At 44.0% G+C, this 27,395-nt stretch overlaps 1 protein-coding gene across 1 annotated transcript; it reads left to right on the plus strand.

Annotated features, from left to right (window-relative positions):
- LOC115115821 (voltage-dependent L-type calcium channel subunit beta-4-like) lies at positions 1-26,898 on the plus strand. The gene is made up of 14 exons (XM_065023154.1): positions 1-147; positions 2,855-2,938; positions 12,385-12,567; positions 12,929-13,051; positions 15,327-15,454; positions 16,044-16,120; positions 16,913-16,932; positions 17,708-17,788; positions 19,620-19,678; positions 20,103-20,212; positions 20,698-20,849; positions 21,303-21,398; positions 23,148-23,333; positions 23,538-26,898. The coding sequence occupies exons 1-14, from the start codon at positions 82-84 to the stop codon at positions 23,811-23,813; spliced, it is 1,641 nt and encodes a 546-aa protein (XP_064879226.1). The 5' UTR covers positions 1-81; the 3' UTR covers positions 23,814-26,898.
- Positions 26,899-27,395: the final 497 nt, after the last annotated feature.

Consider the following 27,395-nt stretch of genomic DNA (forward strand, 5'->3'; position numbering starts at 1 on the left):
GTACACCACACTCCACCACACTTCCACTGGGCTGGGCCAGAGAGGCAGCAACCACCCATTTGGACCGATGTTCTGGCCGAAATGCAGTCTCGACACATCTACATTCGGAATAAGATCGGCGAGGGCATCCAAGCGACCAGCTTTCAGGTAGGTCACACCAACGGGAGAAGACAGACAGTTACTATTCTCCTCAAACAGTTTTGTTTTCAAGCAAAACAACTTTGGCACTTTTTGAATTCCTTGTTTTACTACACACCGTGCCTCATGCTGTTTTGGAATGTTTGATCATATTTAGTGTCTAGGCTACTGAATGTTGTTTTAAATCAAAGAAGAGTATCCAAAATATCCTAGCTTCACCTAGTAATTACTAGACTAAGTAATACATGTGCTCGAAGTCACATTTGGTAAGATGTTGAACAGACAACATGCCCTATTTTATTTTCTGGTGTTATGAAACATGTAACGTGTTATTTCCTCCCCTAGCCTGTGTGATTTCTAACCAAGTGTTTCCACCTAATTATGGCCACACCGCAGCAAGATGCAATACAAGACAAAGGGACACCCAGTGACTAACGTGACCCAGTTAAGATGGCCCTATTTGGTGTAGATTCATGGGAAAAGTAGGTTCTGATATTTTTATAGTGACATTGCAACTAACTCTGGAGACTTAGCCATAAGTGGAGCAAATCACTGCTAGATAATTAACCTGCCCCTTAGAGGTTCAGGATGGGCCTATATTTGGCCCTTTTAGAGACTTGCTAATGAAAGTCGGAAACAGTGAAAGTCTTCATTATAGATCGGGTTGAACATTTCCCAAAATCTTCCCAAAATCCTCAGGGTTTTTGGATTTCTTGCATTTTCCCTCCTGATTCCAGGAATGTACCAACCAGGATTTTGGGGAAGTTGCCAGAATTTTGCAACCCTTATAGATCATTACGTTTCCTTGAATTTCAATGTTATCGTGGACATATTGCTAGCCTACATAACATTACTAGTACTACTACAGATCTACAGTAAATTACATCTCTCCTATGTTGGGATGACATTGGCTGGCTAGAGACAGAGTGGGGGGTTGTGATTGGGGAGTTGTGATTGGCCTGTAGGTGTCATGTTGCCGCCAGTGTCATGTCTGCCCTATGGGGGGCGATGTCACCGGGCTGCTCTGATAGTTCTCACACTGAGACTCCCCTGCCTCATGTGCACACACACACACACACACACACACACACACACACACAGTCTTCCATAGCCTGACAGGATCACAGAGGACAAATGCGACAGGAATCTCCTGACATCAATATATAGAATAGGTAGACTAATTGATACTCCCAGTTGGTATTAAATAGAACGTTGCGGCCCCGCCCACCAGTGGGGAAAACAACCCATGGTTACCTTGGTTACCCCATTGGTTCACAGGAAAAACTAGACTTATTCAAACACAATTATCTTGTTGTCTGCTTGTTTTAAACAATTACAAAACTACATTTAAAAAAAGTACAACATGTCTAATGATAACTTTTCAACATTGCCTGCTCCGAAGCATTCTCACTACTTAGAAAAACCTAATATTGTAGAACTTCCCTCATCAATCAATCAAATGTATTTATAAAGCCCTTTTTACGTCAGCAGATACATACAGAAACCCAGCCTAAAACCCCAAACAGCAAGCAATGCAGATGTAGAAGCAGGGTGGCTAGGAAAAACTCCCTAGAAAGGCAGGAACCTAGGAAGAAACCTAGAGAGGAACCAGGCTCTGAGGGGTGGCCAGTCCTCTTCTGGTTGTGCCGGGTAGCGATTATAACAGTACATGACCATTAAGGCAAGATTGTTCTCCAAGATGTTCAAACGTTCATAGATGACTAGCAGGGTCAAATAATAATCACAGTGGTTGTAGAGGGTGCAACAGGTCAGTAAATCAGGAGTAAATGTCACTTGGCTTTTCATAGCCGGGCATTCAGAGGTTGAAACAGCAGGTGCGGTAGAGCGAGAGAGTTGAAAACAGCAGGTCTGGGACAATGTAGCACGTTCGGTGAACAGGTCAGGGTTTCATAGCCACAGGCAGAACAGTTGCAGCAGCACGACCAGGTGGACTGGGGACAGCATGGAGTCATCAGGCCAGATAGTCCTGAGGCATCGTCCTATGTCGCTAACGTTAGCCATGTGACTGAGTGCCAGCTAGCTACCAACCAGAACATTAAGCTATCCAAGACCAACAACACAAAGAAATGGACTATAAATCTACAAATAGTGAGTGTAGATAAAAACGGACTACTAAACAAGTTAAATGTCTTACCTGTGATGAAATGTTATCCACACACACGTGTCGTCTACATGGACACTGGGTCTCCACAATTTCCCACTCTTCCACAGTGAATAGCCTGAAGCCACAGAGGTCTTCTCGCAGGCTTGTTTTCCATACATGGGAGCATTGCAAACCATAGGTCATGATTTTTGACCTGGTTACTTGTACATTGAACAACACAGCAGCTCTTCAGATTGTTTTGTTATTTCTGTATAACAAAAAAATGATGACTAAGTTGACTCTTTTACATTGGGGGTCAATGGGAAATAATGTTTTCACCAATTTGTGGTCATGTTTGAGGGGAGTTCATTCTTATGACATGAATACCGATTCGGAGTACACATACCAAGTTATAGAATAGAACAGAATATAATAAAATAGAACTATGGAATATAGGTAAGATGTAACACGGAAAGCAATTCCATCAGCAACTGCTGTCTACTGTACCATTATGTATTGCTGTTTATTTCTGTTCATGTCTGTGTTGTTCTTTAGCTTGATTCCCCTTGAGAAGGACTTGGTTGGTTGTGCTGTTTGTCTGATCCCACACAGGTGAACCGAGGGACCTACTCCAGGCGAAGCCGATTGAAGAGGTCTGATGGCAGCACCACCTCCACAAGCTTCATCCTCAGACAGGTAGGGCCCCTGGGGTTTCCCCTAGGTACAGATCTAGGATCCCCTCCCCCAATCCTAACCTTAACCATTAGTGGGGGAAATGGAAAACTGACTGAAGATCAGCGTAAAGGGGCAACTTCACCCTATACCACAGGTAGGCTGGGATGGGTTCAATTCCAGAAATATGATCCCTTCCCAATGTCCTCGACCTCTACCTCTTCACAGATCTGATAGGACTGGATAGGTGAAACTAGCTGGAGCTGTTGCTAGCTTACACCTAGCCATGTCTTCTCGGATCTGTAATGGGGAGTGACCAAGGGCATAGGGGAGTGGACAACGTTCTGGGATGAGAACCCACACTGACAAGAGAGACAGATTCAGTCACAAACAAACACACTCACACAAGGACACACTTCTTGGAAGCATCTGAGTAGTGCTTTTACATAGCCCAGTTGAATTGAACCATGAATTAGTCCTTGAGACATACTACAGCAGGCAGTTAACATCCAACCAGGATGACGGGACAGCCAGAGAACAGTCACTGGAAAACCAGTCAACCGTTCAGTCATCAATATGTTGCTGACCTGGGGAAACCAACCAAATCGTCTTCATTGTGCAGCCCCAGGATAGATCCTTCTAGAGCAGGGGTGGAAAACTCCAGTCCTCCAGGGCCTGATTGGTGTCACCCCTTTTCTCCTTCCCTATTAAACACAGCTGATTAATCAAATGAAGATCATGTTTAGGTGATTATTAGAGTCAGGTGTGTTAGCTGGGGCAAAACTGTGACACCAATCAGGCCCCCGAGGACTGGAGTTGCCCACCCCTGTTCTAGAGAGATAGAGAGCAACAGAGTATGCAGGTTGTTTCTCCAACGCCACTCTAACACAGCTGATTCAGCTAATCAAGGAGCTGATGAGCTGCTGATTAGTACATGTATGATGTTTCATCAAGGCTGGAGTAAAAGCTTACTGTACCTATCTCTCTAGGAGGAGGGTTGGCCAGCACTCATCATTTTGTTATTATTTCATGAACTTATTATGCAGATACACTTGCATATATTTTTATAATATAAATATTGTGCAAAATATATCTACAGGCCAATGTCTTTATTTCAACTATTTCTACTAGTGTGTCTTTCCAGAAGAAGGTCCAGTAGATTTATGAACCTGCTATTTTCTTATTTGTCTTTTGCCCCTTGTTTATTTTAGAAACGGATACACTTAAATAAGCATCAAAATGATAATGTGACTATCAGAATGAAAGCTTACAATTATAACATGCAATACATTGTGGTACAGCAAACCATTTTGGACTAAGTCAATTATATTCTGGTTATCCACTATACTCTATACAGCTCCTTTTGTTTTATATTCTGGTTATATCTGTGGTGCTTAGCCTATACACTGGAAGAGAGAGGGAGAGAGATGGATAGAAAGAAAGAAGGGAGAGAGAGAGATAAATGGATAGAGAGGAAGGGATAGAGATAGATGGATAGAGAGAAAGAGGGGAGAGAGAGAAAGATGAGGGGAGAGAGAAAGATGGATGATAGAGAGAAAGAGGGGAGAGAGGAAGATGGATGATAGAGAGAAAGAGGGGAGAGAGAGAAAGATGGATGATAGAGAGAAGAGGGGAGAGAGAGAAAGATGAGGGGAGAGAGAAGGGGAGAGAGATAGATAGATGGACAGAGAGAGAAAGAGAAGGGGACAGAGAGAAGAGGGGAGAAAGAGAGAGATCAAATCAAATTTATTTATATAGCCCTTCGTACATCAGCTGATATCTCAAAGTGCTGTACAGAAACCCAGCCTAAAACCCCAAACAGCAAGCAATGCAGGTGTAGAAGCAGGGTGGCTAGGAAAAACTCCCTAGAAAGGCCAAAACCTAGGAAGAAACCTAGAGAGGAACCAGGCTATGTGGGGTGGCCAGTCCTCTTCTGGCTGTGCCGGGTGGAGATTATAACAGAACATGGCCAAGATGTTCAAATGTTCATAAATGACCAGCATGGTCGAATAATAATAAGGCAGAACAGTTGAAACTGGAGCAGCAGCACAGTCAGGTGGACTGGGGACAGCAAGGAGTCATCATGTCAGTTAGTCCTGGGGCACGGTCCTAGGGCTCAGGTCCTCCGAGAGAGAGAAAGAAAGAGAGAATTAGAGAGAGCATATGTGGGGTGGCCAGTCCTCTTCTGGCTGTGCCGGGTGGAGATTATAACAGAACATGGCCAAGATGTTCAAATGTTCATAAATGACCAGCATGGTCGAATAATAGTAAGGCAGAACAGTTGAAACTGGAGCAGCAGCATGGCCAGGTGGACTGGGGACAGCAAGGAGTCATCATGTCAGGTAGTCCTGGGGCATGGTCCTAGGGCTCAGGTCAGTTGAAACTGGAACAGCAGCATGGCCAGGTGGACTGGGGACAGCAAGGAGTCATCATGTCAGGTAGTCCTGGGGCATGGTCCTAGGGCTCAGGTCCTCCGAGAGAGAGAAAGAAAGAGAGAATGAGAGAACGCACACTTAGATTCACACAGGACACCGAATAGGACAGGAGAAGTACTCCAGATATAACAAACTGACCCCAGCCCCCCGACACATAAACTACTGCAGCATAAATACTGGAGGCTGAGACAGGAGGGGTCAGGAGACACTGTGGCCCCATCCGAGGACACCCCCGGACAGGGCCAAACAGGAAGGATATAACCCCACCCACTTTGCCAAAGCACAGCCCCCACACCACTAGAGGGATATCTTCATGAGGGGAGAGAGAGAAAGATGGATGATAGAGAGAAAGAGGGGAGAGAGAAAGATAGATGGACAGAGAGAGAAAGAGAAGGGGACAGAGAGAGATGGATGGATAGAGAGGGAGAAATAGATGGATAGAGAGAAAGAGAGGAGGGGACAGAGAGATGGACAGAATGAAATAGATGGATAGAGAGAAAGAGGGGAGGGAGATAGAGAGAGAATGATGCTGCTGTCATCCCCCTCATCCTACACTCCCTCAGTCAAGGAGAGAGTGTGTGTGCGTCCAAGCTGAGTGGAGGGGAGCACAGCCAATCGGCTTGCTGCACAGCCAATCGACTTGCTGCACATTGGCTTTGTCATCGGGTGCTGATATTGAGGAAGGATTCTCTATGCTGCTCCGTTCGGTGTGTTTGGAAGGGCTGATGAAATGCCAGGATTGGGCTGCCTCTAGGGAGAGCCTCTCTGCTTTATAATGTGAGCCAGTAGCATCCAGGCTCGGGCTAACGCACAACCATCGACCAAGCAGGCCTAGGGGAAACCAAACAGGCCTAGGGGAAACCAAACAGGCTGGCTCTGCTACTGCTATTACCTCTTCTCCTCTTCCAGCCGAAAAAGGAGGGATTTATTTTTTACCGTCATCCCCCCATCCATCCTGTGTTCTGTGGTGGATCCCTCCTCCTGTTCCCCCTCCTCCACTACAGCCTCCTCCTCCGCTCTCTCATTTTTTTCCCCCTCTTCCTTTTATTCTTCTAGAGGTGCTTTTGGAAATAGCAGACCTCCATGTATGACAATTTGTACCTGCATGGATTTGAAGACTCGGAGGCGGTGAGTGGTGGGGGGGTTTAGCTTCAGATCGTGTGTGTTTGAGCGTGTGTGTTTGTCGATGGAGGTGGCTCAGCTGTGGTGCACACACAAACACAGGGCTTACTGTAGGTAAGCTGGCGGTCTCATGCTGTAGATGGAAGGATCGCGGTCTCCGCTGGGGGGGTGACTGGGGGTTCAATGTAAGGAGAAGACAGAGTCAGACGTGTGTGTGTGTGCGCGCACACAGTCGTGAGAGTGTAATTAGTGATGATGTGTATAAGAATAAGTAGCAATATGTGTCTGTCAGCATCAGCCCAATGCATCTGAATAGCTGCATCATATCATCAGCACATTTCAATGGCTGATGATAGCTATACAATGTACACTGTAGCCATCCATTTAATGCACAGCACACGTAGGAGCACAAAGATGGAGATAGCATTATATAGCGAGAGAAGAGCAGTGTGTAAATGCTATATCCTATCCCCCAGAGGGCCGTTTCGCTCCCTGCGTGAGGTTATGATTGTATAATGTATCCTCATATCACAGCCTCTCCAAATGTAGGGTATAGCCCTGCTGCATTTACTGCCTTTGTTTAAAGGGCCAAAGCTTCTATTTTTACACCCGGCAACAGCAGTGTGTTGTATTTCTGCTGCTGAGGACAGAGAGGACAGAGAGGAGCGTGCGTTGTGATGTCATATACTGGAGTCAGATAGACATGAGTCACGTCAGTGCTCCGTTGGAAGCCCGGCAGTCATACAATATGGCCGTGAAGAGATTCTGTACCCCAAAATGCACCCATCTAACTACCCATATACCCCGTTATCCATTTTGTATATATCGGCTGATCAGCAACCGGCTATAATTATTTATTAAGATATATAATGAATATATATAAAGGAACATAGTATTTGTTGAGGGGGGCGTGAGAATAAATGTTTACAAAAACACTAGAAGAGCTGGGTGGTAGTATGTGTGTGTGTGTGGTGTGTGTGTGTGTGTGTGTATGGTGTGTGTGTATGGTGTGTGTGTGTGTGTATGGTGTGTGGGTGTGTGTGGGGGGGGGGGGTTGTTCTAACAGGGTGTTCTTATAATATACTGTATGTCAGTTGGGTGCTTGTGAGTGCTTCACAAATAGCACACCGTTATAAGACAGAGTGTGAAAACAGGGAGCTTTTACTATTACTAACAGAAATACTTTGAACGAGCCGTGCAGGTTGATTTGTGTCGTGTGTTTGTGCCATAAAGGTTACACCCGGTAAAAAACATTTAAAGATTGTGATTAATTAATAATTAGGCTCATAGTACTTTTATCACAGAACCTTAATGTGATTATGAATTTATATCAACATCTGTTTCTTAATAGCGTTCACTCAAGATTTTTTTTTCCTTTTTTCAGAGCAATCACTTATTTTTCTAAATAAGCAAACCTCCTCGTTTTTTGTTTCCCAGACCTGGCATTTAGTGATTGGCCCACACAATTCAATAGAGCCCATGCTGAAGTAAGCCCAAGAAATAGCTTGTCTGTTGTAAAAAGTGCTATACTATGACTAGCGTCTGTGGATTTTAGCAGACTGCGAGACTTTCTACGTTCCTAAAGCGATATTGACACACATACACAGGCACTCAGGTACACACACACACACACACACTTGAGTTAATGTTGTTCCCCAATTGGATTATCTTTAGTAGATTCACTCTCTGTTCTTCTAAGGCCAAGGCTTGGGTCAATACTTTAACTCACGCTCTAGTCACAGCCAACCTTCGGGGACAGTTTGCCTTGTGGTTAGAACGTTGGGCCAGTAACCGAAAGGTTGCTGGATCGAATCCCAGAGCTGACAAGGTACAAATCTGTCGTTCTGCCCTTGAACAAGGCAGTTAACCCACTGTTCCCTTGGCGCCGAAAGATGTGGCTGTCGATTATGGCAGCCCCCCGCACCTCTCTGATTCAGAGGGGTTGGGTTAAATGCAGAACACACATTTGAATGCATTCAGTAGAACAACTGACTCCCCCTTTCCCTTCCTGGTCAGTCCGGCTACCTATGGGCCACTGCTCACATATGAGCGTAACCGGTGGTAATGTGTAACCAACCGGTGGTCATGTGTAACCAGTGGTAATGTGTAACCAACCAGTGGTCATGTGTAACCAGTGGTCATGTGTAACCAGTGGTCATGTGTAACCAACCGGAGGTAATGTGTAACCAGTGGCCATGTGTAACCAACCAGTGGTCATGTGTAACCAACCGGTGGTAATGTGTAACCAGTGGCCATGTGTAACCAGTGGTCATGTGTAACCAACCGGTGGTCTTGTGTAACCAACCAGTGGTAATGTGTAACCAGTGGCCATGTGTAACCAGTGGTCATGTGTAACCAACCGGTGGTCATGTGTAACCAACCAGTGGTCATGTGTAACCAACCGGTGGTCATGTGTAACCAACCGGTGGTCATGTGTAACCAACCGGTGGTCATGTGTAACCAGTGGTCATGTGTAACCAACCAGTGGTCATGTGTAACCAACTGGTGGTCATGTGTAACCAGTGGTAATGTGTAACCAACCGGTGGTCATGTGTAACCAGTGGTCATGTGTAACCAGTGGTCATGTGTAACCAACCAGTGGTCATGTGTAACCGACTGGTGGTCATGTGTAACCAGTGGTCATGTGTAACCAACCGGTGGTCATGTGTAACCAACCAGTGGTCATGTGTAACCAGTGGTCATGTGTAACCGGTGGTCATGTGTAACCAGTGGTCATGTGTAACCAGTGGTCATGTGTAACCAACCGGTGGTCATGTGTAACCAACCAGTGGTAATGTGTAACCGGTGGTCATGTGTAACCGGTGGTCATGTGTAACCAGTGGCCATGTGTAACCAGTGGTCATGTGTAACCAACCGGTGGTCATGTGTAACCAACCAGTGGTAATGTGTAACTAGTGGTAATGTGTAACTAGTGGTCATGTGTAACCAACCAGTGGTCATGTGTAACCAACCGGTGGTCATGTGTAACCAACCGGTGGTCATGTGTAACCAACCGGTGGTCATGTGTAACCAACCAGTGGTAATGTGTAACCAACCAGTGGTAATGTGTAACCAGTGGTCATGTGTAACCAACCAGTGGTCATGTGTAACCAGTGGTCATGTGTAACCAACCGGTGGTAATGTGTAACCAGTGGTCATGCTCCTTTGCACCCCATTATTTTTATTTCTACTTTGCACATTCTTCCATTGCAAAACTACCATTCCAGTGTTTTACTTGCTATATTGTATTTACTTTGCCACCATGGCCTTTTTTGCCTTTACCTCCCTTCTCACCTAATTTGCTCACATTGTATATAGACTTGTTTATACTGTATTATTGACTGTATGTTTGTTTTACTCCATGTGTAACTCTGTGTCGTTGTATGTGTCGAACTGCTTTGCTTTATCTTGGCCAGGTCGCAATTGTAAATGAGAACTTGTTCTCAACTTGCCTACCTGGTTAAATAAAGGTGAAATAAAATAAATAAAATAAAAATGTGTAACTGGTGGTAATCAAGCATCTGGGCAATCAAGTCTCAGGCAGTGCTAGCTCATCACGAGACATTTTTTTAAATTAATTTTTATTTTTTTATTTCACCTTTATTTAACCAGGTAGGCTAGTTGAGAACAAGTTCTCATTTGCAACTGCGACCTGGCCAAGATAAAGCATAGCAGTGTGAACAGACAACACAGAGTTACACATGGAGTAAACAATTAACAAGTCAATAACACAGTAGAAAAAAAAAATGGGCAGTCTATATACAATGTGTGCAAAAGGCATGAGGAGGTAGGCGAATAATACAATTTTGCAGATTAACACTGGGGTGATAAATGATCAGATGGTCATGTACAGGTAGAGATATTGGTGTGCAAAAGAGCAGAAAAGTAAATAAATAAAAACAGTATGGGGATGAGGTAGGTGAAAATGGGTGGGCTATTTACCAATAGAGCGAGTTGTCAAACGCGGTCTGTCACTCTAACAGACAGTTGGACGTCGAGAGCTACCTTACTGTAACGGCACATTTCATTACAGCAGAGTTGGAGATAAAAAGCCATGTCCTTCAAACACGTCCCCTTCAGAGTAGTGATAAGTGTAAACTTATAGGATAGGATAAAGTAATCCTTCTCACCCCCCCCTTAAAAGATTTAGATGCACTATTGTAAAGTGGCTGTTCCACTGGATGTCTTAAGGTGAACGCACCAATTTGTAAGTCGCTCTGGATAAGAGCGTCTGCTAAATGACTTAAATGTAAATGTAAATGTAAACTATGTACAGCTGCAGCGATCGGTTAGCTGCTCGGATAGCTGATGTTTGAAGTTGGTGAGGGAGATAAAAGTCTCCAACTTCAGCGATTTTTGCAGTTCGTTCCAGTCACAGGCAGCAGAGTACTGGAACGAAAGGCGGCAAATGAGGTGTTGGCTTTAGGGATGATCAGTGAGATACACCTGCTGGAGCGTGTGCTAGCGGATGGGTTTTGCCATCGTGACCAGTGAACTGAGATAAGGCGGAGCTTTACCTAGCATGGACTTGTAGATGACCTGGAGCCAGTGGGTCTGGCGACGAATATGCCTAGAAGAGGGCCAGCCGACTAGAGCATACAAGTCGCAGTGGTGGGTGGTATAAGGTGCTTTGGTGACAAAACGGATGGCACTATGATAGACTGCATCCAGTTTGCTGAGTAGCGTGTTGGAAGCCATTTGTAGATGACATCGCCGAAATCGAGGATCGGTAGGATAGTCAGTTTTACTAGGGTAAGCTTGGCGGCGTGAGTGAAGGAGGCTTTGTTGCGGAATAGAAAGCCGACTCTTGATTTGATTTTCGATTGGAGATGTTTGATGTGAGTCTGGAAGGAGAGTTTGCAGTCTAGCCAGACACCTAGGTACTTATAGATGTCCACATATTCAAGGTCGGAACCATCCAGGGTGGTGATGCTAGTCGGGCATGCGGGTGCAGGCAGCGATCGGTTGAAAAGCATGCATTTGGTTTTACTCGCGTTTAAGAGCAGTTGGAGGCCACGGAAGGAGTGCTGTATGGCATTGAAGCTCGTTTGGAGGTTAGATAGCACAGTGTCCAATGACGGGCCGAAAGTATATAGAATGGTGTCGTCTGCGTAGAGGTGGATCAGGGAATCGCCCGCAGCAAGAGCAACATCATTGATATATACAGAGAAAAGAGTCGGCCCGAGAATTGAACCCTGTGGCACCCCCATAGAGACTGCCAGAGGACCGGACAGCATGCTCCGGTACAATAGTGCCCCCAAGATAATTAAAAATAAACTGCGGTCATCTCAGAATATATTAGTCAGGATTATTCTGAAACTTCCAGCACGTATTTATCTTGACCATTCCCACTTTGAAGGCCTCCGATAGGTCAAAGTGGAGGAGAGAGTCTCTCAGATTAAAGTGAGTCTCGTACATCAGCTTGTCCACAGACCCAACAGTATTGTCCCCAGATACCTATTTAACTACTTTAACTGAGTCTGGGATAACCGTAACTATTCTACTAGAAGGAGTGAAACTGACGCTGTTCTTTTTAGATGTAATAGTGGTATTAAATAGTGGTATTAAATAGTGGTATTTGTACTCAGTTGCCATTCTTTGAAATAGTCTTCCAAATCATTTGAATCTATAACCTCCATGGGCAGTTTCAAGTTCTCACTGAAAAAAGTCTCAAAAGTGACCTTTAGTACGTGGGTGAGAAGAGTAGAAAATGCCCCCCCCCCCTCAATTCCAAATCACCTCACCTCTGTTTAGTAAGATAAACCGGATACAGTTACAGAGCATTATGGGTACTGTAGAACGTCATGCTACAACCTCCTCCACCTGGTGACGTGCTGGTGACGGTGACGCTGGCTGTGTGATCATAGTGACAGCTGCTGTCTTCCTGTCTGTCCCTGTCCTGTTGTATTGCAGGGCTCAGCTGATTCCTACACAAGCAGACCATCGGACTCAGATGTCTCTCTGGAGGAGGAGCGGGAGGTGCCGGGGCAGGTCCAGGGCCAGAGCCCGAGCCAAGGGGGCCCGGGGACCCAGGCCCCGGCCCAGACCCGAGAGCAGAAGGAGCAGCAGGCCACCGTGCAGCTGGAGAGAGCCAAGGTGAGACCCAGAGAGAGAGATACCTCACTAGGTTGTGTTCAGTAAGGATAAAACATTTTTTTAAAGTTTTAAGTGAAATATGAGGGTAGTACCTGGACTTGTGCAGCAAGAAGACTGTACTATGTAAAGGATGGTAGAAGGGTTATGCCACAATTGGCAAAGAAGCAGATGTAAGGATATGTTATAGCACCCTTATATTGTATGACATTTGCTTATAAATGATTTGTGAAGCATCCATGTAGGCATTATAAAGAGTTTATGAAGGCTTTATTAAGCCTTGTAAGCCACAGTTCATTCATGTGAACTGAAGTTCATACTTTGCGGCTCTCTGACTGACCCTTGTCCCTCTCTCTCTCCCAAGGCTAAAGCCGTGGCCTTTGCTGTGAAGACCAACGTCAGCTACTGTGGAGCATTGGACGAGGACGTGCCGGTGCCAGCAACCGCCATCTCATTCGATGCTAAGGACTTCCTTCACATAAAGGAGGTAATGTTTTTTGTCACAGAGGCAAGTTGAACTGTGGCACACAATCAACCAGATTTTGATAAAATATATTTGTGAAGTACTTTTCAATGTCAAATGATGTAGGTCAGAGTGTGCAGTTTTCGGACTATACCATTGTACCAGACAAACTAGATTAAGCATAGCAATCAGAATCAGCGGAGGCTGCTGAGGGGAGGACGGCTCATAATAATTGCCGGAATGAAGCAAATGGAATGGCATAAAACACCTGGAAACCATGTGATTGATGTATTTGATACCATACCTCTCATTTCACTCCAGCCATTATCACGAGCCTGTCCTCCCCAATTAAGGTGCCACCAACCTCCTGAATTTGATATGTATTTGACCCAGGGCCGTTATCAACCACTATTACAACAGTGTCGTGACTTGACTTTAACATTAATCTGAAGACATTTATCTAATTACCTAACTATGTTTAATTGTTATCCGATGAAATTAGTCATGTAACAATTAACTCATTAGGATCTGGGGCACCACGAGAGCGGTTCTTTAAAGAGTTACCATCTCCCGAATTAAACACTGAAGGTCTTTACCTATCACATCTATAAACAGTCAACTTATTAATCATAACCTCGTATCATATCATCATTCTGAACAGTCGTAACCTCCATGCATCTGCAAAAACCCCAGCCTAACTTATGATTCAGTACTACACAAATTGGTTTAATTATTTATTTACTAGCTAATTAAATGAGAACACAGGATAAACACACACACTTTGCATCGGTTATTGACTGGAAACCTAATACGCTCAAAACAGGTCCTTAGCGGAATGACAACAACGTGGCTGCTTGTTCCAAAAGAGATGGAGGGAGAGGGGGGGACAGAGACACTTAACATTGGTACTTTCGGAAACTACTCTCACTTACAGTAACCATATACTTTGCACATGACCCGCCGTCCTCTTGGTTTGCCAGATCTCTCGGTGGACATGGTCGACTTGAAAAAGGAGTTGGGCCTTTTTGTGACGTGCTTTTAAGGCTCTGATTTTCCAAAAGGGTTCCAACAAGTCTTCTACTGTTGTTCTTCTTTGTAGTTGTCTGGTATCCGGTGACTTGTCGTGCAGTCCTGCACAGAACTACACAGTTTATTTTCCTTACATTCGATATTGAAGATGCTTCTTTGAAGATAGGCTAGCCAGCCATGTCGATGGTTCCCATTGGGGTGATGAGAGTAGCATAATATGATGGTTTGAGCAGAGTAGTAGAATGGTCCTACTTAAATTTGCTTTCCAAGACACTTTACTTAGGACAGCTAATCAACCGTACCAGTGATTGTCCAGGAGGTGACTATCGTCTCTACCTTGCGTTGATAGTCACAGTTCAAACCACTTTAAACGTAAAGCTGCAGCTTGACGCTTTTCTGGTCTATTATGTTCATTTATATAGTTTGTTGCGAAAGGGGTGGTTCCGTCATGCTGACCCGCTCTCTGACCTCACTCGGGGGCATTACTTGTCATTTGTACAAAGTTGTGTAAAACAATGATCTCATATAGCTTCTCGAATCACATCCCTCTCTTAACAAAAACCCGTATCGTTTTTTATATTACATGCACAACGCATATTATGGAAACTTCATACATGTCGTGGGTTTACTTTCCAAGTTACAGTATTTCCTTTCCAACATTTTTAATGACGTCACAAAATAACAAACAAAATGACATTAGTGTTCTATATATCACCTCTGACCATTCCCCACGTTCTATGTTAGAAATATTGTTCCAGTAGTTGCTTTTGAACATGTTAGAGTTTCAGCGGGAAAAAGGTCTGTTGAGACAAAGCACAACCCTATGGTGAATTTGGAGAGGGGGACCTAAATCTTTACAACAGGACTTGAGTTGTTAATCCCGTCTAGTTCTTTCCTCCCGCCCACTGCGGATGAGAGGGGGTCTGACCTATTTGGCTTCTCGTGGACAGTCATGACAACAGCAAGGCATATACACTGAATTTAGTACCTGTGTTCTGAAACACACTCACTCTCTGTTCAAACTAGATAAAACTGCTTATTTCCTTATGTTCATGTCATTTTGGCTGCGTTTAGATAGGCAGCCCAATTCTGATCTTTTCTTCCACTAATTGGTCTTTTGACCAATCACATCAGATCTTTCACATCAGATCTTTTTCAGAACTGATCGGATTGGTCAAAAGACAAATTAGTGGGGGAAAAAAATCAGAATTGGACTGCCTGTTTAAACGTACTGAAACTGATTTTTCAACCACACCCCCAACCCATCCAGAAGTTCAACAACGACTGGTGGATCGGCCGGCTGGTCAAGGAGGGCTGTGAGATCGGCTTCATCCCCAGTCCCCTAAAGCTAGAGAACATCCGCATCCAGCAGGAACAGAAGAGAGGGCGAGTCCAAGGGTAAGGCAGCCCATCACCAGTCCTCTCTCGCTCAGTCAGAGACCTTGTTACCCAGGGAAGGGGGTTAGGAAGGGGCCAGCAGTGCTATGTTTAGTTTAGTAAAACTGATTCGGTTATGTCAAATTAGTCAAATTAGTACAACTCATTTGGTTATAAATGTGCTTATGATGTGTTATAAAGAGGGTATTCATAGGAAGTGTTACAGATCATTTAGAATAATTACATTTCTCTCCATCCATATCCAGAATAGAACAAGCTAAATATTTATAAGGTCTCTGACCTTAATAATCAGTAATGCTTTGGTTCTTCTAGCGACCTAGCTGCTCTGTCTGTTTAATCGCTCTGGACGCTCCCGTCACCAGTGGTTTGTCTCGTGTACTAGCCTTCAGAGCCATTCGCGGCACTAGGCCTGTTCAGTTTTAACACTAATTCGGCGTAATGAGAGGACTTGGGATGAGTTGAGAGGCTCACCTCGAGTCCTTCATTCACCCTATAAGGCCTGGATTCTGCATTTAGAACCCCGTCGCCATTCGCCACATTAATTCTGTGATTCTTGTGTTTCTTTTTATCTCCCTCTTGTCTTTTCCAGTAAGTCTGGAGGCAATTCTTCCTCAAGTGTAGAGGATGAGGTGTCCGCCTCGATCAGACCCCTTATCTCCTCTGCAGGTGAGAGCCTCTTAGACATGATGGGGGGACGTTGTCCGCCACTACTGGCCCTCCGCTAGGTTAGAGAAGAACTAGACAACTTTGTCAAGGCAACATGAGACGTAGAGCAAGGATTGCTTAGTGTTTAAGCCTTCCCATGTCTCTCCATAGAACCTAAGATAAATGATTCCCAGCGGGCAAACTGGTTGCAACGTCATTGTGACATCTTTTTGTGACATCATGGTCATGTTGTATTATGGTTGTAAAAGGACGTTTTTTTAGCAATCAGAGAAAGACGTCTTTAACTGGTTGTAATCTGAACAGATACAAACCAAAGTATGAAAGTTTACAGAAATCCAGTTATCAGAAAACCAGTTTACAACCAGAATATGATGCCATTATAACATCCCATACCAACTTTTGCCTGCTGGGTTGTGGATCCATAGAGTGTATATATATAGTGTATTCTCCCATCCTCTTCCTCCAGTTGAGGACTGCAGGCGCTCTGAGACTTGGCTTACCACAGGGTGAACCCATCGACAAGACTTTGACCCCCCCTGAACTTCAGTCATGTGACTTTGTGAATATGCCTCATAGGATATTAGGATCATGTTTATATGTTTGATGATGAATCTAAAGGGTATATGTTTATTTCGTGTGTCAGTTATAATCCTCGGTTGAAAATGTATTTCCTGTAAATCACATTCTGATCATCACAGGATCATCAGGTCTCTGACCTGACAAGTTAAGGTGACTTATGATACAGTACAATACTACAAGACATTGACAATTCTGTTTTGTTTTACTTCACAGGAAAGCAGAAACAAAAAGTGGTAAGTGGGTGATGGTAAAACCAAACTGTCTCCATCAACTATAGCTGTCTACATTACAATAGCACAGTGCACATCCTACATCCCATCTATCATCCCTTCTAACATCCCTGCTAACATCCCGTCTAACATCCAAACTGACACCCCATCTAACATCCCTTCCCATCTAACATCCCATCTAACATCCCTTCTAACATCCCATCTAACATCCCTTTTAACATCCCTTTTAACGTCCCTTTTAACATCCCTTCTAACATCCCATCTAACATCCCTTCTAACATCCCATCTAACATCCCTTCCCATCTAACATCCCTTCCCATCTAACATCCCTTCCCATCTAACATCCCATCTAACATCCCTTTTAACGTCCCTTTTAACATCCCTTCTAACATCCCATCTAACATCCCATCTAACATCCCATCTAACATCCCTTCTAACATCCCATCTAACATCCCTTCCCATCTAACATCCCACTCACTGACTTGCCTAGTTAAATAAAGGTAAAGAAAACAACAACATTTGAAATAGATTTTAGTCAGATTGCGCTGTCCCAATGATCCATACATCCCATACTGTGGTGTGCATCGATCCCATTTTATTACTGTGGGAAAATCTCAATTGCATTTCCTTGACTCCTTGTCCTCTCTCCTCATCTCATTCTCAAAACCCATTGGATGAGAAGGTAAAAGGTCCCTCCCCTCTGACTTCTCATCCAATGGGTTTTGAGTAGAGGCCCCCTCCCCCCTGCTCCACTGATTCCTTTGTTACTTTGTTACAGACTGAACACGTCCCCCCTTACGACGTGGTGCCATCCATGAGGCCTGTGGTGCTGGTGGGGCCCTCCCTCAAGGGCTATGAGGTAAGCAGCAGCAGCGGCGGCCATCGAGTCACATGATCATCCTCTGACTCCTCCCACGGGGCCCATCCTAGAGCTCCCATTGGTGGAATGACATTAACAGTGCATCATGTTAAATGATTGTTGTTGTGGCTGTCATGATCACATCTCATTGAGAGAAGAGCTCCTCATGGCTGGATGATGTTTCTATTGACTTCATGTTTATAATCATTCATGTTTATATGCAGGCAATGTTTTTCTAATGCTGTGTTGACACAGGCCTGTTAGAGCTCTACTAGAGTCTATATTTAGACTGCTGAGTGAGGTGCTTTGTTGATGTTTTTTCTAGTCATTCTCAGAACACCATAGTACAGGGAGTTTCTTTCCTCTCGCTCTTTCTCTCCCTCTCTCTTTCTCTCCCTCCTTGCATGGAGGGTACACAATCAGTCGCCTCATCCCACAGTGTGCTCTGTTGCCACGGTAACAACCTTCTGGGTGCAAACGCTCAGCATCAGAAGTAGAGTAACGTTTGAAATTAGAAAGAGAGGAGAAGAGAGAGAAGAAGAGAGAGGAGGGATAGAGTAGAGAAAGGAAAGAAGGGAGAGAAGAGAGATGCGAGAGAAGAGAGAGGAGATAAGAGAGAGGAGAGAGGAAAGATAGAGAAGAGAGATAGAGGAGAGAGAGGAAAGAGAAGAGAGAGTAGAGAGGAGAACCCCTGGAAGCAGCATCACTGTGTGTCTAGACTAGACTGCTGTTAAACCAGCCACTAAAGGATCTTTGTATAGGCCACCATCCTTACTGGCAGGCCTCTGACCAGTTCCATGATACCATCTAACTTCAGCCATTTCAGGAGATCCATTTTAGACTGAAATTAGTCTATTGTTGACTATGAGGATTTTCCATTGCATTTCAGTAACATAATATGAATCTATCTAGTGAGTTGACTGATAGTGACTTGCCTAGTTAAATAAAACATTTAATATCATGGAATTGACCCCAAATCCTGCTTCACTATTGCACTCATCCAGTAGAAGTTGTAGTTGTTTAGTATCAGGGTAGAACTCTATTAAATGAAATAGCATGTTTGATATGATTTTCAGTACCCCCCTGTCAAATTACTGAATATCAGAACTACTACAATAGAATTGTTAGAATGATAAATGGTCCGTTGCACGTAGGCTGTCGTCATGGGACATCTTAGCACCATGTGCTCTGGCCGTGAGGAACACCCAGTTGATAAATTATTTCCCAGGAAGTTTGCTTGATGTCATGGCTGTTAGAGTTAAATGTTATCTTTTTTAACCATACTCTCTTTCTCTCTCTGTCTGTCTGTCTCTCTGTCTCTTTCTCCCTCTCTTTCTCTCTCTGTCTCTCTTTGTCTCCCTCTCTCTCTGTCTCTCTTTGTCTCCCTCTCTCTCTCTCGTTCTCCCTCTCTCTCTGTCTCTCTTTGTCTCCCTCTCTCTCTCTCGTTCTCTCTGTCTCTCTTTGTCTCCCTCTCTCTCTCTCGTTCTCCCTCTCTCTCTGTCTCTCTTTGTCTCCCTCTCTCTCTCTCTCTCTTTGTCTCCCTCTCTCTCTGTCTCTCTCTCTTTCTCCCTCTCTCTCTTTCTCTCTCTGTCTCTCTCTCTCTCTTTGTCTCCCTCTCTCTCTCTCTCTCTTTGTCTCCCTCTCTCTCTGTCTCTCTCTCTTTCTCCCTCTCTCTCTTTCTCTCTCTGTCTCTTTCTCCCTCTGTCTCTCTTTGTCTCCCTCTTTCTCTGTCTCTCTCACTCTCTCTCTGTCTCTCTTTCTCACTCTCGTTCTCACTCTCTCCAATCTCTCTCTCACTATTTCTCCTCTTTTGGCTTCTCTTTCTCCACAGGTGACGGATATGATGCAGAAAGCACTCTTTGACTTCCTCAAGCATAGATTTGACGGCAGGTAAAATGAAATCGTGCTCTTCCTTTATTTTTAATATTTTTCTTTTGTCTGTTTATTTTTAAACTCGGTTCCACTCAAATGACATTGACTTATGAAGCCCTTGGAGATAGATTGGCCTCGAAATTCACATGGAATAGAGCTTCAGTAAAGGAGTGTCTGTCTGCAAAATAAGGTTTACAGTATTTATCCACTGAATGCGGCAGGGTAGCCTAGTGGTTAGAGCGTTGGACTAGTAACCGAAAGGTTGCAAGTTCGAATCCCTGAGCTGACAAGGTACATGTCTGTCGTTCTGCCCCTGAACAGGCAGTTAACCCACTGTTCCTAGGCTGTCATTGAAAATAAGAATTTGTTCTTAACTGACTTGCCTAGTTAAATAAATACAAAATTAAATGCCTAAATTGGTGTCTTTGTTTGACCATTTCAGGATATCTATCACACGAGTCACAGCAGATATATCATTAGCCAAGAGGTCTGTTCTGAATAACCCCAGCAAGCGGGCCATCATCGAGAGATCAAACACCAGGTCCAGTTTAGGTATGTACCTCCATAATGTATCTATTTTACTGTAGGAGTCTTTTGAGTTTTCCTTGTGTATCGAAGACGGTTGCCTACTCTTCTCTGTAGCTAGCATCTCTATGAGACTCGGCTAAAGAAGAATGATTTAGCTTGATTGAGCTTACCTCCCACAATGAAATCAATGGAATAGTCCCAAAAGTGCAAACTCCGCCCATCTGGCTCTCCAGACAGGCTCAATCAAATGCTCAACGTATTCATTGGCTTACGTTCCAGTGTCCATACTAGACATACTAGACACCACTTGAATGAATCAATGTATTGGGAATGCAATGAAGGAATGGGAGTCGGTGTGTACCGTTTATTTACGTATATATAGTGTACTAGGCTGACTGTTTTCAGTGTGTAGGATTCTTGTACGGTGATGCCAAAGTAAAATGTCCATCCTGAATGGACAATAAAGTTGTATTCTGAAGTCTTGTGTTGTTTCCATCCTGTTCCCCAAGCGGAGGTGCAGAGTGAGATAGAGAGGATCTTTGAGCTGGCCCGGTCCCTACAGCTGGTGATCCTGGACGCAGACACCATCAATCACCCAGCCCAGCTGCTCAAGACCTCGTTGGCTCCCATCATCGTCCATGTCAAGGTCTCCTCGCCCAAGGTAGGGACTGGAGGGTCATGTGATTTGAAACACATCCATGTCTACTATAGGTAATGATACTATTATATGACCAGGAAGCAGAGAACATAATCTAAAACAACTCACAGAACCGTCAACATTGTCAATTATACAGTACGCTATGACCTACTGAGCCACTGGGACCTTTTGAAAATGAATGTCAACATGCTTAGACTCTGATTGGTTTATCAGTGGAGGGCTTTTAGAGTTATACATGTGTATTGTTATCAGACAAATACACTTTAATCTATCTAACGGATTATTAATTTATTTTAAATTATTCTATTTGACCGGTTTGCCTGGTTAAAGATGTGAAAAGCAGTGTTCCCGTAAAAAACGTGTGTAGATATAACATTACGTTAGAAAAGAGCAGGACCATTTGAACAGAGGTCTGACACTATCTAACACATATGTAAATGTCTTCCCACCGTCTAGGTTCTGCAGAGGCTGGTCAAGTCCAGAGGGAAGTCCCAGAGCAAGCATCTGAACGTACAGCTGGTGGCAGCTGACAAACTGGCCCAGTGTCCTCCGGTGAGTGACTCTCTAACAGCATGTTGTCTCTTTAATCTACACCACCCAGCATACTGTCTCTTTAGTCTACACCACCCAGCATTACTGTCTCTTTAATCTACACCACTCAGCATACTGTCTCTTTAATCTACACCACCCAGCATATTGTATCTTTAATCTACACCACCCAGCATATTGTCTCTTTAATCTACACCACCCAGCATATTGTCTCTTTAATCTACACCACCCAGCATATTGTCTCTTTAATCTACACCACCCAGCATATTGTATCTTTAATCTACACCACCCAGCATACTGTCTCTTTAATCTACACCACCCAGCATACTGTCTCTTTAATCTACACCACCCAGCATATTGTCTCTTTAATCTACACCACCCAGCATATTGTCTCTTTAATCTACACCACCCAGCATATTGTCTCTTTAATCTACACCACCCAGCATACTGTCTCTTTAATCTACACCACCCAGCATGTTGTATCTTTAATCTACACCACCCAGCATACTGTATTTTTGATCTACACCACCCAGCATACTGTCTCTTTAATCTACACCACCCAGCATATTGTCTCTTTAATCTACACCACCCAGCATACTGTCTCTTTAATCTACACCACCCAGCATACTGTCTCTTTAATCTACACCACCCAGCATATTGTATTTTTAATCTACACCACCCAGCATACTGTCTCTTTTAATCTACACCACCCAGCATGTTGTATCTTTAATCTACACCACCCAGCATACTGTCTCTTTAGTCTACACCACCCAGCATACTGTCTCTTTAATCTACACCACCCAGCATACTGTCTCTTTAATCTACACCACCCAGCATATTGTCTCTTTAATCTACACCACCCAGCATATTGTATCTTTAATCTACACCACCCAGCATATTGTATCTTTAATCTACACCACCCAGCATACTGTCTCTTTTAATCTACACCACCCAGCATACTGTCTCTTTAGTCTACACCACCCAGCATATTGTATCTTTAATCTACACCACCCAGCATACTGTCTCTTTAATCTACACCACCCAGCATATTGTCTCTTTAATCTACACCACCCAGCATACTGTCTCTTTAGTCTACACCACCCAGCATACTGTCTCTTTAGTCTACACCACCCAGCATATTGTATCTTTAATCTACACCACCCAGCATACTGTCTCTTTAATCTACACCAACCATTGCTCCTTTTCAAGGTGTCTTCTTTCTACATGAACCTCCAACAATGTCTCCCTGGGATTGCTTGAGGTTGATTCAAGACAGGGCCATTGAAAAGATCTATTAACAATCAAGTGACAAAATGACAATATTCAGTTTGTGTGACTGACCGGGGTTTGAACCCAGGTTTTCTGTGAAGTACAAAACAGCCTAGGCATTAGTTTAGGGAGTTAACAAGTCAGCTCAGCTCTAATGCCACGTTACTCATCATGCGAGCCTGTTTCACCAAACCCTCTCTCTCTCTCACTCCATCTTTCACTCCCTCTCTCACTCCCTCTCTCACTCCCTCTCCATCTCCCACTCTCACTCCCTCTCCCCCCTCACTCTCTCCAAATCCCTCTCCCTCTCTCACTCCATCTCCCTCTCTCACTCCCTCTCCATCTCCCACTCTCACTCCCTCTCCCACCTCACTCCCTGTCCATCTCCCTCTTTCACTCCCTCTCTCCCATCTCTCTCTCTGTCCCTCTCTCTCACTCACTCGCCCTCTCTCACTCTCTCCCTCTCTTCACCCCCTCTAACAGGAGATGTTTGACATCATCCTGGATGAGAACCAGTTGGAGGATGCGTGTGAACACTTGGCTGAGTATCTGGAGGCCTACTGGAAGGCCACACACACCTCCATGGCCACGCCGCTCAACCCCCTGCTGGGACGCAACCTGGGCCCCACCGCCCTCACTCCTTACCCCACCACCATCTCTGGACTGCAGGTTGGTCATCAACAGATAGCTACAGCGCTATGGGGTTAAAGCGACATTACACTCCAAAATCAAAGTTTGTCCAAAAATGTTGAGTTTGGAGTGTGATGACCCTTTAAGGGGAGACAGTTAATTGTCCTCAGTTAGATGAGTTGATTAGTGCCCAGTGTAACATACAGAAATGTAACAAAAAGGGGTTGTTTGTGTGTGTATGAGGTGAACCAGCAGACTCAAAGAATAAGACAACACAGCAACCACACGGGAGACCACTCCACGCCCAACGAGCGTCGCAACCTAATGACCGCCGACGAGAACTACCACAACGAGCGGGCGCACAAGGGACGCAACCGCATGTCGTCGGGCTCACAGCACAGCCGAGACCAAGACCCGTACCACCAGGACTACCAGGACCCCTACCAAGACTCCTACAAGCCCCACCGCAACCGCTCCTCTCCAGGCAGCTACAGCCACGACTCCCGGCACAGGCTTTGAGCCCGAATGACGTCCCAGCTTCACAACCCTTATAGGCCTCAAGTCAACTCTCTGGTGGCAACAGAGTCAAAATGGTTCCCGTTCAAAATATTGTGTGCAATTCTGTTGTTTTCGATTATTTGTTTTACTTCATTCGTTAGATGAGGAGTGGTCCCGCCCTCCTGAACAAAACCTCCAATCACCTCTCATTCCCATTCTGTCTCTCAGTCTTGCCTTGGCACTGGCAGGGACCCCTGTTAAGCAATGTAGTCAGGATGAGGAAGAAGGACATGATGCTAATGCTACATAACTGAGTTAATACAACACATATGACTGAGTTGCTTTTCCTCACAACGGGACTTTCCTACTTCCTGTGTTCCCCACACAAAGAGATGGGTGGAATAGGAAAGCAGTATGAGATTAAGATTTGGACTTTGCTAAGCTAACAACAAGCTAAGCTATTTTAGCTAGCGTGGTTAGATTGTGGGTATATATGTACCCACAACCCCCCTCCCATGAGTCGCCATAGCAAGTGGTGGAGTCACTGCTGAAAGCTGGTGGTCTTACCAAGAGTCCCCAGACCGTTCAGTTGTTTGCATGCTGACTGAGAGAGTTTCGCTAGTATCGTCAATATATTCACTTACAGTACATGTCTGTTGTCATGGGGAGTTGTATACGTAGACCTGCCCTACCATGACTGGCAGTGGTATTTTTCCAGACCTTTACTGATTCCTGAGAGGAGCATGTGGAGTATTTGGTTGTTTTGTTAACAAGTGCTTTCACATGTCAGATACTGTATGTGCCATTTGAACACCTGTCTAGCTTGGCCTTTCTTCGGCAACAGTCGATACTTTGCATATCTCAGTATTTTTCGCTACTCTGATTCGGTTGTGTCAGAGACTCAGAGGTATTATAACAAGAAGCAGGGGTGTCAAACAATCAGAGTTCGCCTCATCTCTGGCCAGCCTCGTGATTGGTTGACCGTCCATGCTGCTTCCTGTGTTTCTCTCTGGCCAGCCTCGTGATTGGTTGACTGTCCATGCTACTTCCTGTGTTTCTCTCTGGCCCGCCTCATGATTGGATGACCGTCCATGCTGCGCCACTAACGTTGGATTGTGTCTTCCCAGGGTCCTTTGCATCATGATCATTGATTCTCTGTGTAGCTGGCATGTTTTCCCTGACTTGAAAAAGTAATGCTCCCTTTGGTAGTAATATCCCTGTGTAAAATAGAGGGTGTGTAAGGAGGGAGAGCACACATTGGTGCAAAATAGGTGCAGTCTAATTACTTGAGAGTGGGTTATCTGAACTTTTTGGGGGTATTTAAATACATGAACATGGAAATGGAAGAAATTAATTTGGTCATTTATTTCTAGCAACAATTTTTCTTCAGTAATTGTGGGTTTTTGGAGTTTTTGTTGAGATGAGAAGCATGCAGTTGTACCCAAGGGGGTTCGGTGACTAGTTGCATTGGCTCGCCGATCCAATGCCTAGGCTTTAGTTTAGTGGGCAAATAGACACTTCTGGCGTGCAGGAGGCCCGTGTTCAGTCACAGAGACAAAACCACCCTCCAGGACCAGGGTTTTCCCTGCGGTGGATAGGTCATCTAAACTGGAGCTTTGACCATGATGGAGATGGTGGTCCCTCCCTGTGCATCCTGGGAGAGTGAGTTCTTGGGGCAGCGTGTTCTGAGACATTGTTAGAGAAATGTGCAGAGTTAACTTGTCATAGCTGTCTTTTAGTGTAATTCCCTCCAATAGAGTCGAAGTACTGTAGTGACATTTGTAGCACCCGCAGCAGGTGGTGCCTTAACATTCTAGAGCCAGTTGATTTCCTTGCTCATATCTATGTCTCTTATGCTAGTTTGTTCACTGACTGAAAACAATAGACTGCAAAAGGAAAAAGGAAAAAAAGAATACAAGTACATCTGCTGTTGTTTATGAGCATGCTTCTCTGTCATATTGTGATTCAGGCCAAAGTGAATGTTGGCTGATTGAATGGGGAGTTACTCACTGTTCATTAAAAACCAGAACCAAGAACCAGAACTAAGATTCAGCTCTGTTGCTTGAGACAATCAGAGGGATTTTGTATCCCATTGACCTCTGTCCCACCAGAGTCCCAGACCAGTCTGTGAGGGTTTGGTAACTTAAGGTTGGGTTACTGCTACTGGGTGTAGCATGTCTTAGCCCTTTTTGAAACATTGGGGGATTTCCTTTTCTATTAACAATTAATTAACTGAATTCCAATAGATTTTCTGAATTGACTGGAAATGAAAATTTACCTCTCTCTTTTTCCTATGAATGCCCTGGAAAGAAAACATTTGTTCTTTGAATGGTGTAGATATAATTTCTAAAGGTCTCTGTTACTGATCTGAAAAAAAAGCACGTGTCCTGTACTCTTCTTTTGTCTTCTTGTAAGAAATTAAGAGGCTACATTTTTGCCTCTAAATTAAGTTGAATTACAATTCTCATTATTTGATTAAATAACATGGGTTTAAACTCAACCAGACCATTTAAAACAGTTAAATGTTTTTTTCTTTGGTAAAAATGTACAAAAAATAAGAAAAAATCAAAAATGTATCTCAATATAGGAAAAAGTAAAAGATACATCTTTGCTGGTGATTATTTTTATAATAAATACATACATGTACATAATGTCTTTGAGAGATGCTATTTGCTGTATACTTGCATTCTCATTAAAAAACTACGATCCTCGACGGGACAACTTGAAACAACAAACGTTTCAGTATACAAAAATGTCAGTATACTAAAGTTTCAGTAATGTGCAATACAAAAAGCATGCTGTTTTAAAATGAGGAAATTCCATGTACTATGCAACCGCAACCATGTACATCGCTTCATGCTGTGACTAATTCTCCAACTGTCCTTTTCCAAGCAGCTTCATCAGAACTCTTTAAGGACATTTTGTGTTGATACTTTTTGTGGAAGACGAACAACTCAACGGCTAATGCGGTATTGCATGCATAATGTACCATTTTAATTTATTAAAACGAATGAAAATAAAATAATGTGAAACGCGAGATGATTGTGTCAAAGGCGAAGCTAGAAGTAACTTTAAAAGTTTTCTTTTACAAAATAAAAGAGTCGTTCTACAACAACTGTCTCAGGTATAACTTTTTTATCATGTATTATCTATATAGGCTTTTATTATTTTTTATCAATATTTTACGTAGCAACATGTACCTACCAAATAGAATCTCATTCTGGTTCTGTGGTACCTACAATGAGGAATGCCACAATTAAAAGGCCCCTGTTGTTTATGATAATGTTGTGCAGTACACAAATCAACCACACAGTGGCACTGTCTAGTAACAAGAGAGTATATCAAGTCTCATTTCAGTCTCTTGCCCTGGGATAGCCTGGTGGAAACAGACCGATCGCTGCACTCACCATTCTCATTCACTTCACGTATTATCACTAATTAAAAGATGATTGATATATGACGTGAAATAGAAAGGTGAACAGCGTGATCAGGGGGGTTCCACCAGGCCCTGTCATAGGCTACCACTCCAGTAAATCCATGTGTTATCTTCACAGAGGAAAAGGTCTGATCCAGAGCTGATCCAACTCAAGATCCAGTAAATAT

Source organism: Oncorhynchus nerka, linkage group LG2 (genome assembly GCF_034236695.1).
Source record: "Oncorhynchus nerka isolate Pitt River linkage group LG2, Oner_Uvic_2.0, whole genome shotgun sequence".
NCBI lineage: Eukaryota > Metazoa > Chordata > Actinopteri > Salmoniformes > Salmonidae > Oncorhynchus > Oncorhynchus nerka.

Bases quoted from the DNA above. Each gene is read 5' to 3' on its own strand.
- LOC115115821 (XM_065023154.1), top strand. From the start codon at position 82: ATGCAGTCTCGACACATCTACATTCGGAATAAGATCGGCGAGGGCATC. The intron at 19,679-20,102 runs GTAAAATGAAAT...TGACCATTTCAG, and splicing joins AAGCATAGATTTGACGGCAG to GATATCTATCACACGAGTCA. The intron at 20,213-20,697 runs GTATGTACCTCC...CTGTTCCCCAAG, and splicing joins AAACACCAGGTCCAGTTTAG to CGGAGGTGCAGAGTGAGATA.